Raw genomic sequence first — 16,478 nt, 5'->3', positions numbered from 1 at the left:
CCGGAGCCTCAGCCAATCCTCGCCGGGACCGGAAGTGACGTCGCCAGGCCTCGCCCGCGCGGAAGCCGCGATCGCTTCGGGTCGGGGCGCCAAGATGGCGTCCTCCGCCTCCGCTCGCGCTCCCGCGGGGAAGCGAGTTGTGAATCAGGACGAACTGCGGCGGTTGATGAAGGAGAAGCAGCGTCTGAGCACCAACCGGAAACGGATAGAATCTCCATTTGCGAAGTACAACCGTTTGGGGCAGCTGAGTTGCGCCCTGTGTAATACGCCGGTGAAGAGCGAGCTCCTGTGGCAGACCCACGTTCTGGGAAAGCAGCACCGGGAGAAAGTGGCCGAGCTGAAAGGCGCGAGGGAAGCCACCCAGGGACCGTCCTCCAGCGCAGCGCCTCAGTCAGCCAAGAGGAAGGTGCCGGACGCCGATGGCCAAGATGCCAAAAGACTCAAGGCCTCCCCGCCGCCTCAGGTGCAACCCTCCACATCCGCTTTGCCCACCAACTTTGACAAAGCAGGGAAGGAATCCACCAGAGCGACCCTCAGTAAGGCTTCGGGACTCGGTTTACTCCCTGATTATGAGGATGAGGAGGAGGAGGAGGAGGAGGTGGAGGAGGAGGGGGGAGGAGGAGGGAAAGGAGGGGACTCGAGCAAGCAGCCGCCCGACGCACAGGGCAAGGACCACTCGCTTTCCTCCCCGAGGGAGGCAGCAAGTAGTATGCTGCCAAGCGGTTTCTCGGATACAAATCCCCCCAAGGCCCCCTTAATTCCTCATTCAGGGTCAATTGAAAAAGCAGAAATACACGAAAAAGTAGTGGAAAGGAGAGAAAACACAGCGGAAGCATTACCAGAAGGCTTTTTTGACGACCCTGAGATAGATGCAAGGGTACGAAAGGTTGACGCCCCAAAGGATCAAATGGACAAAGAGTGGGACGAATTTCAGAAGGCCATGAGACAAGTCAATACCATTTCCGAAGCCATAGTTGCTGAAGAGGATGAGGAGGGACGGTTGGACCGGCAAATTGGGGAGATCGATGAGCAGATAGAATGTTACCGTCGGGTGGAAAAGCTTCGGAATCGCCAGGATGAAATAAAAAATAAGCTTAAAGAGGTTCTGACTATAAAGGAACTGCAGAAAAAGGAAGAGGAGAATATTGACAGCGATGATGAGGGAGAGCTACAAGATCTGCTGTCACAGGATTGGAGGGTAAAAGGGGCTTTGTTATAGGGTTTCAAGACCCAAGATTTTCACACCCTCTACAATGGTACGAAAAGTGCTGTTTCTGGGTATGATTACTGGTTCCGTCGTGCTTGGAGATTTGGTGACCTAACTGGGTTGTTGACATACAATGAGCCTGTGAAGATAGCACTTTTGAAAATTGGTGTAAAATATTTTCGAGGTGAGGTTGTTTTTGAAATTTTTGGACTATTGTATACTAAAATGTCAACTTTTTTCACACGTTAAGTGAGTAATTTTGCGTTGTCAAATCTGTAAGCTGTAAATACTGTACCTCGTTAAATATATATTTACTTAAGTAATTCTGTTTTGAAATTTATAAATAAATAGAAGCCAGGCTAACAGACAAGCTTTTAGATAAAAACCAAGTGTGGCATTTGGGATATATGTGTTTTTTTCTTTTCTGATCCCCTAAATCAACTCAACTTCCTGCAGCAGGAGGGTTTTGTAGAAAGGTGGGGAAGAGGGGTTGTTTTTTGCTTTCAAGAATACTATTTATAAACATTATAAGTCATTCAGGGCAAATCAGTTCTCTGAGTATTGTTTCTGTTTCAAAAACATGCACTACGAGAACATGGGAAAATAGATGACCAAACCTCCTTAACCCAATTATTTCTCTTGATTAAACCAATGATTCTTGGATGTGATGTAGGTGCACATGAAGATCACCTGCCAAGCTTTTGAAAAGGTGCCTATGAAGTACCTCGGAGCTTTGAAAAAATTTGTGTGCCCAGAACCTACCATTAAAGATTCAGTAACTCTGTGGAGTGGGGCCCAGGTATCTGTATTAGTTTTGAAAGCATCCCATGTTGTTCTAGTATATGCCAAAGTTGAAGGGTCCTGTTTAGGTCGCCCTAAATCCAGAACCCATCTATATGTTTTCACGCTTTGTTTTTTTAAATACCGCATTCCATAAGTTTATCATCAATTGTATAAAAGAAATACCACCTTTTATTTAGGTTTCATCCAGTCTTAAATTTATTACATTTCATGGTTAAATAAGGGTTCAGAGTTGCTGTCCATTGTAGGGAGGATAAGTTTTTTTCTCAAGGAGTAACAATTAGCTTGTTCCAGTCACTCACGGACTGTTGAAATCACTCCTTTTCCCTTTGGCAATAGAGGTATTCAAGTGAAAAAGGAATTAGCAGTGTTCCAGAGGTAGAAATGCATATGGCATACTCAAATGAAAGTGTGTAGTAATGATGATAATAACTAAAACATAGCCTTTACATTGGTTCTAAGTGTTTTACATAAACCAAATCTAGTTGCTCTAAAGCTCAGTTGTTGGGGGCCAGGGTGGCTCAGTCGATTAAGCATCTGCTCAGGTCATGATCCTGGGGTCCTGGGATCAAGCCCCACGTCGGGCTCCCTGCTTAGTGGGGAGCCTGTTTCTCCCACTCCCCCTGCTTGTGCTCTGTCAAATAAATAAAATCTTTTAAAAAAAAAAGTTTAAAGCTCAGGTTTTATGAAGAATACCAAGAGTTAAGGTATGAAAAAGCCTCACTTGGATGCTAGGTGAAGGAATTCTTCCTGTCAGCAGTGTAGGAAAAATAGAAGTTTTTGAACAAAAAATGATATTTGCAAAAATAATTACGGAAGATGATTTTAGTTGCAGTATATAAAATGGAATGAATGTGGATAGGAAACGCTGTGAGACTACTTGGAAACAGATTTTTTTTTTTTTAATTTTTATTTATTTATGATAGTCACAGAGAGAGAGAGAGAGAGGCAGAGACACAGGCAGAGGGAGAAGCAGGCTCCATGCACCGGGAGCCCGACGTGGGACTCGATCCCGGGTCTCCAGGATCGCGCCCTGGGCCAAAGGCAGGCGCCAAACCACTGTGCCACCCAGGGATCCCGTGGAAACAGATTTTAAAAGTAAAGTGAACAAGACAGTTACGGACTGAGAGTAAACAAAGTTGAAAAATTTCACAGGAAAGGCTAATATTTTAGTGAGTAGAGGTAGAAGAAAAACAGGAGGGATAAAGATGAAATTCACAGGCATGGGGGTTTTTAGTGTGGGTCCCTAAAAAAGTTATCTAACACTTAACTGAGCAAATTAACTGTCTTTGGCAGAAAGTCTTTTCTTGAGCTGTCAGCTGATTGGTAATAGCTTTGATTTGATAACAGCCTGCTTTCAGTGTATAAACCCACAAGTACAATTTTCTATCATCCTTCAGTTTTATTTTAAAGATTTTGTTTATTCATGAGACACAGAGGCCGAGACATAGGCAGAGGGAGAAGCAGGGTCTTCGAAAGGAGCCCAATGTGGGACTCGATCCTTGGACCAGGATCATGCCCTGAGCCAAAGGCAGACACTCAACCACTGGGCCACCCAGATGTCCCCACTTTTATTATTTTAGAGTGAGGAAATACAAAGTACACAGGAATAGTAGGCCCTGTTCTACATTGGCTTAAGAAGCTAGGCTGATGATCTAGCAGAGCACCGCCCATTTAAAAATACGGGGCAAGCCACATATATATTTTCAATTTTCTAGAAGCCACATGAAAAAGTAAAAAGAAATATGAAATCAATTTTAATGTTGGGAGGCCTGGGTGGCTCAGCAGTTGAGCATCTGCCTTTGGCTCAGGGTGTGATCCTGAAGTTCCGGGAGTGAGTCCCACTTCGGGCTTCCTGCATGGAGCCTGCTTCTCCCTCTGGCTATGTCTCTGCTTCTCTGTGTCTCTCATGAATAAGTAAAATCTTTTTTAAAAAATTAGTTTTAATGTATTTTATCTAATATATCCAAAATAGTCACTTTTGAATGTATAATCAATATTTTTTTAAGATTTTTATTAATTTATTCATGAGAGAGAGAGAGAGAGGCAGAGACATAGGCAGAGGGAGAAGCAGGCTCCCTCTGGGGAGCCCAATGCAGGACTCAGTACCAGAACTCCAGGATCATGACCAGAGCTGAAGGCAGACACTCAACCACTGAGCCACCCAGGTGTCCCTATAATCAATATTTAAACGTCATTAACGAAATATTTTACATTTTGCCGTTTCTAGATTTCTGAAATCTGGGTATATCTAACAGCACATCTCAGTTTGGACTGGCCGCATTTCACGTACTAGCCATATGTGACTAACAGTAAAGGACAGCACAGACAAGAAAGTTGTGCAGGTGGAAAAATAAAACATGCACAGGAGGGAGTGAGGAGACCAATTTAGAGGGGAATGTTCTTTCCTGATAACAGTGGAAGTTACTGTTAGGTAGATTATGGGATGCCTGGGTGGCTCAGCAGTTGAGCATCTGCCTTCGGCTCAGGGCGTGATCCCAGGGTCCCAGGATTGAGTCCTGCATCGTGCTTCCTGCATAGAGCCTGCTTCTCCCTCTGCCTGTGTCTACCTCTCTCTCTGTCTCTCATGAGTAAATAAAATCTTTTTTTTTTTTTTAAATATTTTTATTTTATTTATGATAGTCACAGAGAGAGAGAGAGAGAGAGAGGCAGAGACACAGGCAGAGGGAGAAGCAGGCTCCATGCACCGGGAGCCCGACGTGGGATTCGATCCCGGGTCTCCAGGATCGCGCCCTGGGCCAAAGGCAGGCGCCAAACCGCTGCGCCACCCAGGGATCCCAAGTAAATAAAATCTTAAAAAAAAAAAAAAAAAGGTAGATTATGAACCATTGTGTAAGGTCTTGAATGCCATGCTCTAAGTAGTTGAGAGTTTTCTATAAATTAACAATTGAGTATCCTTGAAGTTGTTGAGTTCATTATAACACAGAAAGCTTAAGGAATGCCAGGTATATGTTACTATACAAATAAACAGCACTGGGCTTTTAGGAGAGAGAGAAAGCTCTGTTCCCAATACTCTGTATCCGGGAGAATGAGTGGTGGGACCCTGAACAAAATGAAGGAAATCCTTGTTGGATCTTTGATCAATGTAAAAAGCTACCAGGGTTAGTGGATCCCTCCTGATTCTCCACACATTGGAGACTCCTTCATACCTCTCTGAGCTGGGTCAAATAGGTTTTGGCATTAGACTGTGAATCCACTAATGTTCCCAAATTATAAGACTTAGTCCCACGATTTCTTCCAGTCACTGTTCTCTTTTTAGAGAACCCCCCTCATTTAGCCAACAATATGTTAGAGTTACTGTGAATGAAACAAAGGTAATTCTCTCACCAATTCACTTACCAATTCAGTGTAGTTCCCCTAACTGGAGAGGAAAAAAATGCCAGTCTAACTAGCCTTCAAATGTAAATTTGCTCAGTGGTTTACAACTTACAAAATGCTTTCACATTTGTACTTTCTTTATTGATGTATTTGTATTTCTTTATTGATGAAAGTAATAAGTACTTTTTACACACCAGGAAACAAAGTAAGAGGCTCCGGAATTAAAATTCCAGGAGAAAAATCAATTTACGCCTAAAACCTTTACTAGTAACAATCACCAGATTGGAGCTATTAAGAACAGGGGAATCGGCAAGAGAAAACAGATGACACAGGTTCAAGTTCCCACTCTACTTTTTTTTCTTTAATAAGCATTTATTGAGTATATATGATACAACAGGGTTTTTTTCTTTTTTCAACTTGATTTTTTTTTTCACTTATATTCAATTTGCCAACATATAGTATAAACCACTCTACATTTTAATGGTTAGTGATCTTGGGCAAGTCACATCTCTAAACCGTACTGCACTCTACTATCAAACAATGATACCTCACAGGCCAAATGACACATGCCTCTGAAGAGGATTTATAAACAAGTGCAATACAAGTATGTCTACTACAGATGGTCCCCCACTTACTATGGTTGTACTTCACACGTTTTTTCGACTTTACAATGGTGGGAAAGTGACAGATTCGGCAGAAACTGTACTTCAAATTTTGAATTCTGAATTTGACTCTTTTCCTGGGCTAGTAGTAAGCGGTATGACATTCTCGGAATGCTGGGCAGCAGCAATGAGCCACAGCTCCTAGTCAGCAACGTGATCACAAGTTAAAACAATCGATACACTGACAGCCATTCTGTAGCCACACAACTATTCTTTGAATGAAATATTCAATGGATTATATGGGATATTCAACACTTTTTTTTTAAGATTTTATTTATTCATGAGAGAGAGAGAGAGAGAGAGAGAGAGAGGCAGAGACACAGGCAGAGGGAGAAGCAGGCTCCATGCAGGGAGCCCGATGCAGGACTCCATCCCAGGACCCCAGGATCACGCCCTGGGCTGAAGGCAGGCACTAAACCGCTGAGCCACCCAGGGATCCCCTCAATACTTTATTATTATTATGAAATAGGCTTTAAGTTAGATGTTGCCCAACTGTAGGTAATGTAAGTGTTCAAGAGCACGTTTAAGGTAGGCTAGACTAAGCTATGATGTTTTCATCTTATAATGGATTTACCGAGACTTCCTGCAGGGTTACGTCCCAATATGCCCATCATATGTTGAGAAAGATGGCCTAGTCTTTCCCTGCCACATGCTAACTTGATTTTAGTCTAACATAAAGCCCCTAATTTCCTCTTTGTGATTGAGTTAAGTAGAGCAGGTGATTTTCTTGAGATTTCTTTTACCTCCAAATTTTTTATTTTGCCATGAGACAAGTGGTATCTCACCTTTTAAACATTTTTAAAGTCATCCAATTCACTGTCTGGAGATATATGGCTAAAGTGTTGCCGCTTTTATTATTTGCCCAGCATAGTCCCCATTTATCTTGGTGTGATTATGAACAGTACTCACCTTCCCTCTCAACACTCCTTTTCTGGAGGTATAGATACCCACCTAGAATTTTTATAGGAAGAAAAATCACTTACTAATGAACATAGAATCAAGGTCTTAATGGAAATAGTATGTTTCCTGTTAATGATGTACTAATTGGCTGGCTACTTGGCTGGATATTTGTGTAGGGGGAATTGAGTAAGTATATGGGTAGGAATAGTGGCTAGATAATTTTTTTTAATTTACTTATTAATGAGAGATGGAGAGAGAGGCAGAGACCTAGGCAGAGGGAGAAGCAGGCTCCATGAAAGGGGCCCGCTGATGGACTTGATCCCGGGACTCTGGGATCATGCCCTGAGCTAAAGGCAGACAATTAACCGCTGAGCCACCCAGGCATCCCTAGATAGATAATTTTTTATTGCTTTTTAATACTAACAGTCTAGTAGTTTGTATAATATCAAGAATTACTTGAGAAGCTTTACATTTGAACAGGAAGAAAATCCCAAAACTCTGCAGTCTATTTTCTATTTTTTTCTGCATTCTATTTCCTATCTATAGTTCCTTTCTCAGTGATCTCATCCATTCTTGTGGGTTTAAATATCACCTATATACTGATGACTCTGAATTTATATCCCTAGCCTTGACCCTTCTCCTAAGAGTCATCCTTCATTCCCTTTTATTCCCCCAAATCTAATGCATTGGCCAGAGTCCTGGCATCTCTCCCTCTAAAATATGATATGCCCAGAATCTGTCTACTACTTTCTGTCTCCACTGGTCCTAGCCACCATCTCTTGCATTAGTGTTACCTGTTCCCTCACACACACCCTAGCCACAATCAGTTATCAACAAGAGTGATCTTTTAAAAATTTAGATCAAGTCACTGTCACTAAAAACTGTTCATCATATGCTTCCATTACACTTGGGAGAAAAAAAAAAATCCAGGCCCTTATTAAGCTCACATGATGCTCAGCATTTGCTGGTTTGAATGTCTACTACTTATGAACTAATAACCGACCACAAATCCCACTAAAGGGAGGTGGAAAGGGCAGGAGAGCATAGCTGCTCTATGTTGAAATCAACTGTCATCATTCAATAGTGGGTTGGCATGGCCAAATGTCTTTAATTATCAAGAGGAATGGTAAGTCAAGACTGGTTTTCATTTTTAGTGAAATCTCAGAAACACCTTGTGTGTTGAATGTGATCCTTAGCCTCCCCTCCATCCCCCCCCCCCCAACCTGTCTTCTAACTCCATCTGCTACCCTCTCCCCTTTATTCTCCACATCCCAGCTCTCACTGGTTAACTTTCTGTTCCTTAGATATGCCATGTTAAGACCTTCACCTTGCAGTTCCCTCTTCTCAGAACCTGACCTCAAACAGCATGCCAATCATCATTCGGTTCTCAGCCCTAATGTTTCTTTCTCAGATGACATAAACAGCCATCCCCTGCCACCTCTTGTCACTCTGTCACATGATTCTGTGAATTCATTACACTTACCACTATCTTGAATTAGAGTGTTTATTTGCACATGAATTATGTCTCTCCCCCACCAGAATGTAAACTCCACAAGGACAGAGGGCTTGTCTTGCCCACTACCTAAAATAATGCCAAGCAATAATAGAGCTCAATAACTAACTACTGAATGAATAATATCCACACAACAGGAAGTTGCTTGGAAAACTGGTAAAAAAGACCAAGCTAACTCATGGAAGTTGGAACCAGAACAAAAGTCAGTTCAGCAGCTTAAAGGGCTGAGAAATCTTTTCCTATCTTGGGTCTCTCCTTTCTCTGGCACCTGAAGCTCTTACCTGTTCTGCAGGTAAGGAGGTATCCATAACAGCCTCTGGAGTGCAACGGGCCATCTCCATATTTAGCAGCTAATGAGAATTCCTCATGGCACCAAACAAACAAAAGGGATGGCCATATGTTAGTGGGAGCAAGTGGGCAGCCCTGATTGCCTAGAGGCCTCTGGAGTGGAGAGGAGGAGGAATAAAGTGATTCTTAGCAGCAAGATCAAAGAGTCAGCAAGGACACATTGCTTCCCAGCTGCTCTCACAGCCCTCCGTCCTCTTCTCTGCCACCATCATTTCATTTGGCTCCCTCCTCCTGTCACTTGGCAGTCAAAGCTATTTCAGAGTGAGTCTGCACTCAGCCATCCTTCATTGAAATCACTCCCAGTCTCTCAGAGGAGGAAAGGAGTTCCATCTGGCTGTACTTCCATTTTGCTAACAGCATTTGGCCAGCTTCTCGCGCACTTGGGAGCCAGCGGTCACCTTTAGGGGAGTTCGGGAGGACCACACTGATTGGGTGGTTGATGGTGGTGGTTATTGCTGTTTTCATTGTGTGTGTGTGTGTGTGTGTGTGTGTGTGTGTGTTTGTTTGCTTGCTGTTCTGCCAAATGTGGTTATAAGAGAGTGTCAACCAAGCCAGATTGTCAGGTTATTATTAATAATAGCTACCATTTACTGGATTCCTACCATGTATCTGGCGCTGTGCTAGGGTTTGACATACTCTGCCGCTAATCCTCAAAACAACATAATATCTTCATTTACAAACGAGGAAACTGATGCTCAGAAATGAAGGAGCTACACATCAGTTTTCAAGGCTCAACACCCCCCAGAGGTAAAACGCTCTTATAGACACCATCGAATGACTTGTCCAAGGTCATTCAGCAACGGCTACCATAAGACTAGATGCAACTTGATTCCTGGTCCCCTATTCTATTATTTAACAGTGAAATGTGGAAAGTGTAAGAGGATCCCCCAAAATAACAAAAATTAAGATTAGGGAGGTTTATAATCAATGTTCAGGGACCTTGGTGCTGTTCAGAGACCTTGGCTGGGCTGAAAGCTGTGTTTTCTTCAGAAATTTGTTAACAGACTCTGTCCACAGTGCCCCCACATTCCTCTATTTCACCAGCAATCAATTAGATTACTTAGTGGTCTCTGATGGGAGCAAGAATGACTTCAGTTCCCAGACACTGCAACTGGGAGACAATCATTAGACTGGGCCGTGTGGTCCCCCACTCTTTACTCGACCTTGAGTAAGTTACCTCACCCTTGTTTCCTCCAATACAGGTAGAGTTAGAGTTTCTACCTCTTAGAATTACTGACAGGATTAAATGAATTCAATGCATGTAAGTGTTTTTAGTACAAGCAAATAATATTATTGAATAAATGACAGTGACTAAAGACAAGACCCTTCCATTCAAGAAACCTACAAGCTGGTTGTATTGTAAATGGTATAAGAAATTAAGCAGGACCCAATTATTTACTAAACTACTGATAGAGGCAGCAGAAAGAGAGCTAATCAAAAGTCTGTAGTCTGACTTTTCCCATTCACCAGTTACCTATTGCATCGGTTTGCTCCCCAAGCCTTAGTCTTATCATCTGTAGTATTATGCTATCTGGGTACTCCCTAACCACCCCCCCACCTCTATAACTGCGGTATTGTAATTTATAATAATATGTATTTTGGGGTGCCTGGGTGGCTCAGTCAGTTAAGCATCTGCCTTCGGCTCAAGTCATGATCTTGGGGTCCTGGGATTGACCCCTGCATCAAGTCACTGGGCTCCCTGCTCAGTGGGGAATCTGCTTCTCCCTCTCCCTCTGTGATCTCTCTTTCACGCTCTCTCAAATAAATAAAATCTTAAATACACACACATATTACCTTTGTCCCCATTTCTTTTTTTTTTTTTAATTTTATTTATTTATTCATTAGAGAGAGAGAGAGAGGCGGAGACACAGGCAGAGGGAGAAGCAGGCTCCATGCAGGAGCCTGATGTGGGACTCAATCCAGGGACTCCAGGATCACACCCTGGGTCAAAGGCAGGCGCTAAAACGCTGAGCCACCCAGGGATCCCCCTTGTCCCCATTTCTGGAAGAGATGTAAAATCCTTGGAATTTCCTAGGGGCTCCTGTTGTGCCCAAGATTGCAAATCCGAGAAACCACCAAGGAGCCGACACCGATGGAAGCGCACGAGGGTTTATTAGCAAGCTCGAGCTTGGGTCCAAGTGTGCCCGACACAGCGGAGCAGGGACTTGGACCTCGAAGTGGGTTACAGCTGGGTTTTTAGTAGGCTGGTCTAGGGGATTTTCAGAAGGGGTGGAAGAATTTCTCCAAGTTCTGTTTACATTCTGATGTGGGGCTTTCAAGGGCATTGAACTCTGTTCTCATTCTAATATGAGACTTTCTACCATGGGCGTGGGCTCTGTTGTCTTTCTGATATGGGATTCCCTGCCAAGGACATTGAGGACATTCTGCAGTTTTTCCCATAAAGTTCAGCTCTTATTCACAGGGGCCTAAAATGGCTGTACTTGTGCTAATGCAAGTACTTTAGGTGGGATGGCCTTAATTTTTCTCAGCCTCCACAGGTGGCACAAGTCAGTTAAGCTCTTGGTTTCAGCTTGAGTCTTGGGGTGGTGGGATTGAGCCCTGCATCAGGCTCCACACTCAGCCTGGAGTCCGCTTGTTCCTTTCCCTCCATACCCACTCCCACCCCCGTGCTTGCTCTCAAATAAATAGATAAAATCTTTTAAAATAAATAAATAAAGATAAAAAGGTAAAATCCTTGGAATTTCCTAAGTGACTAGAGGTGAGAGTCCTAAAGGTGGCTTTTGTTACTCAAAACAATCCCAACCACCTCAGAGTTTATGTTAATGAGGTGCCTTCTAGGAAGCCCTTAAGGGTTTGTGCTGGTTGCCAGGGGAACCAACTTTGGGATTAAGGTTAGAACTTTCAGCACCCCTCCCCACCTCTGGGAAGGGAGGGGGCTACAGATTCAGTTTAATCACCAATGGCCAATGATTTGACCAATTATGTCTGTATGAGGAAACCTCTATAAAATCCAAAAAGGATGGGGTTTGAAAGCTTCACGGTTGGTGAACATGTTGGTGAGCAGGAACATGGAGGTGCTGGGAGGGTGCCATATCCAGAAAGTGCAAGGAAGCTCTGCACCCCTTCCCACATACCTTCCGCCTATGCATCTCTTCTGTCTGTTCCTGAGTTACATCTTTTTATAACAAACAAGTAATCCAATAAATAAAGTGTTTTCCTGAGTTCTGTGAGCTGCTCTACCACATTTATCAAACCCGAGGAGGGGGCTTTGGGAAGCTCTAATTTAGAGCTGGGCAGTCAGAAGCACAGGTGACAGACACCCTGGACTAGGGAATGGCATCTGAAGTGGGGTAGGCGGCAGTCTTGTGGGACTGCACCCTTAACCAAAACACTTTCATTGAAAGTGTTGAAAACCCACACATCTGGTGTCCGAAGTTTAGCTTTCAGAGAGCCCCATCTATAATATGATTGGAAACCACTGAGTTTTTTCCTTTACCATCACCAAGGCCAAAACAAGCTGAAGGCAGGAGAGGGAGAGCACAGTGGCTGCATAGTCAAGAATATTCAAGAGGAGGGCACAGCGGAAGCTCCCAGAGAATGGGCACCTGGGTGGCTTAGTCAGTTAGGCATCTGCCTTTGGCTCAGGTCACGGTCTCAGGGTCCTGGGATGGAGCCCCATGTCCAGGCTCGTCGCTTAACAAGAGTCAACTTCTCCCTCTGCCTCTGTCCCTCCCCATGCTCATTCGCTCTCTCAAACAAATAAATAAAATCTTAAAAAAAAAAAAAAAAAAGCGGGGGGGGGGGGTAGCTCCCAGAGAAGGAGAGAAGAGGGTAGGAGCTCTCCTGACATAAAGGAAATGGCATGTGAGGTACAAGAGAGGAAGGAAGCATTCAACCTGGTTTTCAACCTCTGCTGCCATACCAAAGCTGGAAAACCAACTGGCATCAATACTACCTCTCTGCCAGCCTGGAGTCCAGTGGAGGAGACAGAACTTAAATTTGCTTCCCAAATAGGCTCATCTCTTTGTAAAATAAATTTCCCCTTTGAAAATTATTAACTTGCCACCTAAAAGACCTGACCACCAGGACTTATAACTAGAAAACACAACCCAGAAGCTTAGGGAAGATGGTAGCAACTTTGAGTCTCCCTCACTTGGTATCTGTGAGCTCAATCCCTGGGTTGAGGGTCCCAAGCCCTGCCCCTGCCTCTGGGTCATGGATCAGCTATTCCCAGAGGTACAGCTGACACCTCTCCTCTTTGTCCTCTCTCAACCTGGCAGCTGCAGCACAAAGATATTCCAAGGAGAGGCCAAGAAATCCCACTGCTTAGGAACCTACATGCATCGCCTTTATTGAAAATAAAGAGCCATGAGCTGATTTGAAATATTACATCTTCCTACAGCTGTTCCCTTTTAAATATTTATCCTGGCAAACACCATCACCGTTTTTTACAACTTATTTTAATTGTGTGACTATTAAGCAAACCAAACCGTAAAATTGGCTCTCAGTGCTGAGATTTATGTGATTCATAGACCAGAGCTTATTAAAAAGGGAATCCACTGAGTGCAAACTAGCCTCACGAGTGCCCCACACTGTCTCCAGGAAGGTGTGAAGCCTTTTCCCTATTCCTGCCTGTGGCTGCCAAGCTTTCACAGTGATGAGCAGCATGAAAAGTGAACAGAATCTACCCATTTCCCTCTGGTTTTTTTTCTTCTTAACAATCCTCAGGAGCTTAAATTGGAAGTCAGGGATGCTACAGTCTTACAGCGGGTGGCAGAAGCTCTGAGAGCTCACAGCAGAATCAGTGCCCTGGAGGATTAGGTAGCATCAAGGTCTGAGAGGAGGACTTAATCATAGGACTTCGAGTAACTAGGAATAGGTAGTGGGTATCCTGTGTATTTGCCACCAAGGTCATTGTTGGTTTGAATCATGGAATTGCTGTATGCCCAGCTCTGTTCTGAGGGCTTTATGCTTAGAATGACAAGTTAGGTAGTTTTGCCATCCACTTGAGGAAGTAAGTGTCTGACTCCTGATTGTGGCTCAAGTCAGGATCTCAAGGGTCCTGTGATTAGGACCTGTGACAGGCTCCGCGCTCAGCACGGAGACTGCCTGGGACTCTCTCCCTCTGCACTCCCCCTGCTCATGTGCTTGCTCTCTCTCTAAAATAAATAAAATCTTAAAAAAAAAAAAAGACTTCAATTAAAGCATGCCCTCGAAAAATGCACTTACAAATATTTACATGAATACTTAGTTACTCTTTCACTGTTTATCACCCAAGCTGCCCTCATTTTCCCCTATATTTTTACAGTAGCCAACTGACTGCCTCCCAGTTTCTCTGCACAGCAGCCAGACTGATGGCAATCCTGTTAAAACTTAAGTCAGATCGTGTTACTTCTCTGCTCAATACAATCCACCAGCTTCCTATTTACCTGCCACAAATGGCAACAATTCTAATGTGTTTACAAGGCGCTCTAGGGTCTGCCTCCAGATCCCCTGCTGACCTGGGCTCCAGTTCTTCACAACCTTAACTCCTGCTGCTGTAAGCACAGCCATCTCCTTGCTGATCTCATTACATGACTTAGCCTGGCCTCTGGGCCCTTACTTGCTGTTCCCCGTACCCTAGAACACCATGCAGCTCTCATTCTGTTGTCTTTATTGTCATTTCGTGGCAGAGGCCTTCCTGAACACAGTGTTTAAAACCGCAACTCCCCACCTCCACCCTGCCTGGCACCTCCTATCCTCCTCCTCTGCATTTTTTCTCCACAGCACTCATCATCAGTGTACATACTATGCATTTTATTTACGGTTTATTATCTATCTCCCACACTAACCTCTGAGCTCCTTGAGGAGAGATTTGTTTTTGTTTTTTTAAAGATTTTATTTATTTATTCAAGAGAGACACAGAGAGAAAGAAAGGCAGAGACACAGGCAGAGGGAGAAACAGGCTCTGTGCAGGGAGCCTGATGTGGGACTCGATCCTGGGAACCCAGGATCATGCCCTGGGTCCAAGGCAGGTGCTAAACCGCTAAGCCACCCAGGGATCCCCTTGAGGAGAGATTTGTGTCTGTTTCATTACTGTATTCCACTTCCTGGAATAGTGCCTCACAGAGAGTAGGCATTCAATAATTGCCTGATTGAGGGGTGCCTGAGTGGCTCAGTTGGTTAAGGGTCTGCCTTCGGCTCAGGTCATGATCCCAGGGTCCTAGGATGGAGATTGGGATTCCTGCTCAGCTTAGAGCTGATTCTCCCTCTCCTGCTGCTCCCCATGCTTGTGATCTCTTTCTCTCTCTGTCAAATAAATAAATAAAATCTTTAAAAAAAAATAATTGCGTGATTGATTCAACTCTGCAGGGGTATGAATGTATCCAGGATGGGGAGTAGAAGGGAATGAACATTTGCTGAAATACCTCCAAGTGCCAGCCAAGCAGTTTGCAAGTTAGTATCAGTCACATCATTTAACTGTCACACACAATCCTAGAAGGTATTTTTATCCCCAGTTCACCATGAAAACTGAAGCCCAGAGCAGTTAAGAAAATAGACAAAAGTTACAACAGCCAGTAGTAGAAGAGAATTCAAACCTAAATCTGTTAGGTTACTATTACTTCATTCACATTACTTCATTCTCCTTCTCTGAGGAAATGCAACTGCCAGCTTTCACACCTCGTTCCATTTTACACTGAGAGGTGGGGGACTGGGGAGTGGGGGTGAATCAGAGATTTGGGGGTTCCTTGGAGCTGTCATCAAGCAAAACAAACATTAAAAGCCTGAGTCTTATTGCACATTAACATCAAACACTGTCAAAGATACAATGTAATAAACATCCTTCTAGGGAGCTGATCACTTTCATTCCAGTCACTCAGGGGTTTATTTATAAATATTTGCTGAGTGCCTACTAAGTGTCTAGTATTACCCTAGACATTGAGGATAAAGAGATGCATAAGGCACAGATGTCACCCTCCACAAACATTTGAAGTCCAGGGCAGTGCTTTCCGATGTACGTATCAATATGAGCTGAGGATGCAGTTTTACATTTTCTGGGCACCACCACATTTTCAAAAAAGTAAAAACAGTTGAAATCAATTTTAATATATTTCTATTCAGCCCAACATATCTAAAATAATACTTTAACATGTGAATCAACATGCATACATATATTTTTTTAACATATATATCATTGATGAGTTATTTTACAGGTTTTTTGGTTTTTTTTTTTTTTTGCTTGGCAACCCGTCTTTGAAATCAGTGTGCATTTTTACAACTTACAGTTCATCTCGATTTGGACTAGCCACATTTCAAGAGGTCGAGAGCCCCATGTGGGTAGCAATGACAGCACTCAACATCCCTACGGAAGTTCAAGGCCTACACAGCATAAGGGTTTGACTTGCATATACTAGGAAACGATTGCCACAGTAAGTTTACTTAGCATACACCATCTCATATAGATACAATTTTTAAAGAATCTTCCTTAACAGTATGGAACTCTTCACGAATGTGTGGGGGCATCCTTGCACAGGGGCCCTGCTCATCTTCGCCGTATGCTCCAACTTTGTATATACGCTGTCTCGGCAAGTACCAAGAACCTTCTAATGTCTTCCCTTGCCTCAGTCTCTCCCCTTCCCAGCCTCAAAAGTAGTTACGATGATTCCACGAGGCCCTTGGTGGTTCTCCATCCCCTACATTACAAAAAGCCGAGCTCTTTTTCGCATAGCATAGAATTCTCTGCAGAATCCGACTGTGGCTTAACCCT

At 43.6% G+C, this 16,478-nt stretch overlaps 1 protein-coding gene and 1 non-coding gene across 2 annotated transcripts; one reads left to right on the top strand and one right to left on the bottom strand.

Annotated features, from left to right (window-relative positions):
• The first annotated feature begins 55 nt into the window (after positions 1-55).
• On the top strand, positions 56-2,870 carry ZNF830 (zinc finger protein 830). Its single transcript, XM_055323579.1, has one exon. It carries the CDS (start codon positions 95-97, stop codon positions 1,217-1,219), a length of 1,125 nt encoding a protein of 374 aa, XP_055179554.1. The 5' UTR covers positions 56-94; the 3' UTR covers positions 1,220-2,870.
• A 13,328-nt stretch (positions 2,871-16,198) lies between these two features.
• Positions 16,199-16,304, bottom strand: LOC129518241 (U6 spliceosomal RNA). Its single transcript, XR_008666151.1, has one exon. It is a non-coding gene; the product is annotated as a U6 spliceosomal RNA (small nuclear RNA).
• Between the last annotated feature and the right edge of the window lie 174 nt (positions 16,305-16,478).

This window comes from Nyctereutes procyonoides, unplaced genomic scaffold (genome assembly GCF_905146905.1).
Source record: "Nyctereutes procyonoides isolate TBG_1078 unplaced genomic scaffold, NYPRO_anot_genome, whole genome shotgun sequence".
NCBI lineage: Eukaryota > Metazoa > Chordata > Mammalia > Carnivora > Canidae > Nyctereutes > Nyctereutes procyonoides.
The sequence above is the reverse complement of the archived record's forward strand: the minus strand, read 5'-3'. Positions and strand labels throughout refer to the sequence as shown.

Excerpts from the sequence above, each read along its gene's own strand:
- ZNF830 (XM_055323579.1), top strand. The coding sequence starts at position 95 with ATGGCGTCCTCCGCCTCCGCTCGCGCTCCCGCGGGGAAGCGAGTTGTG.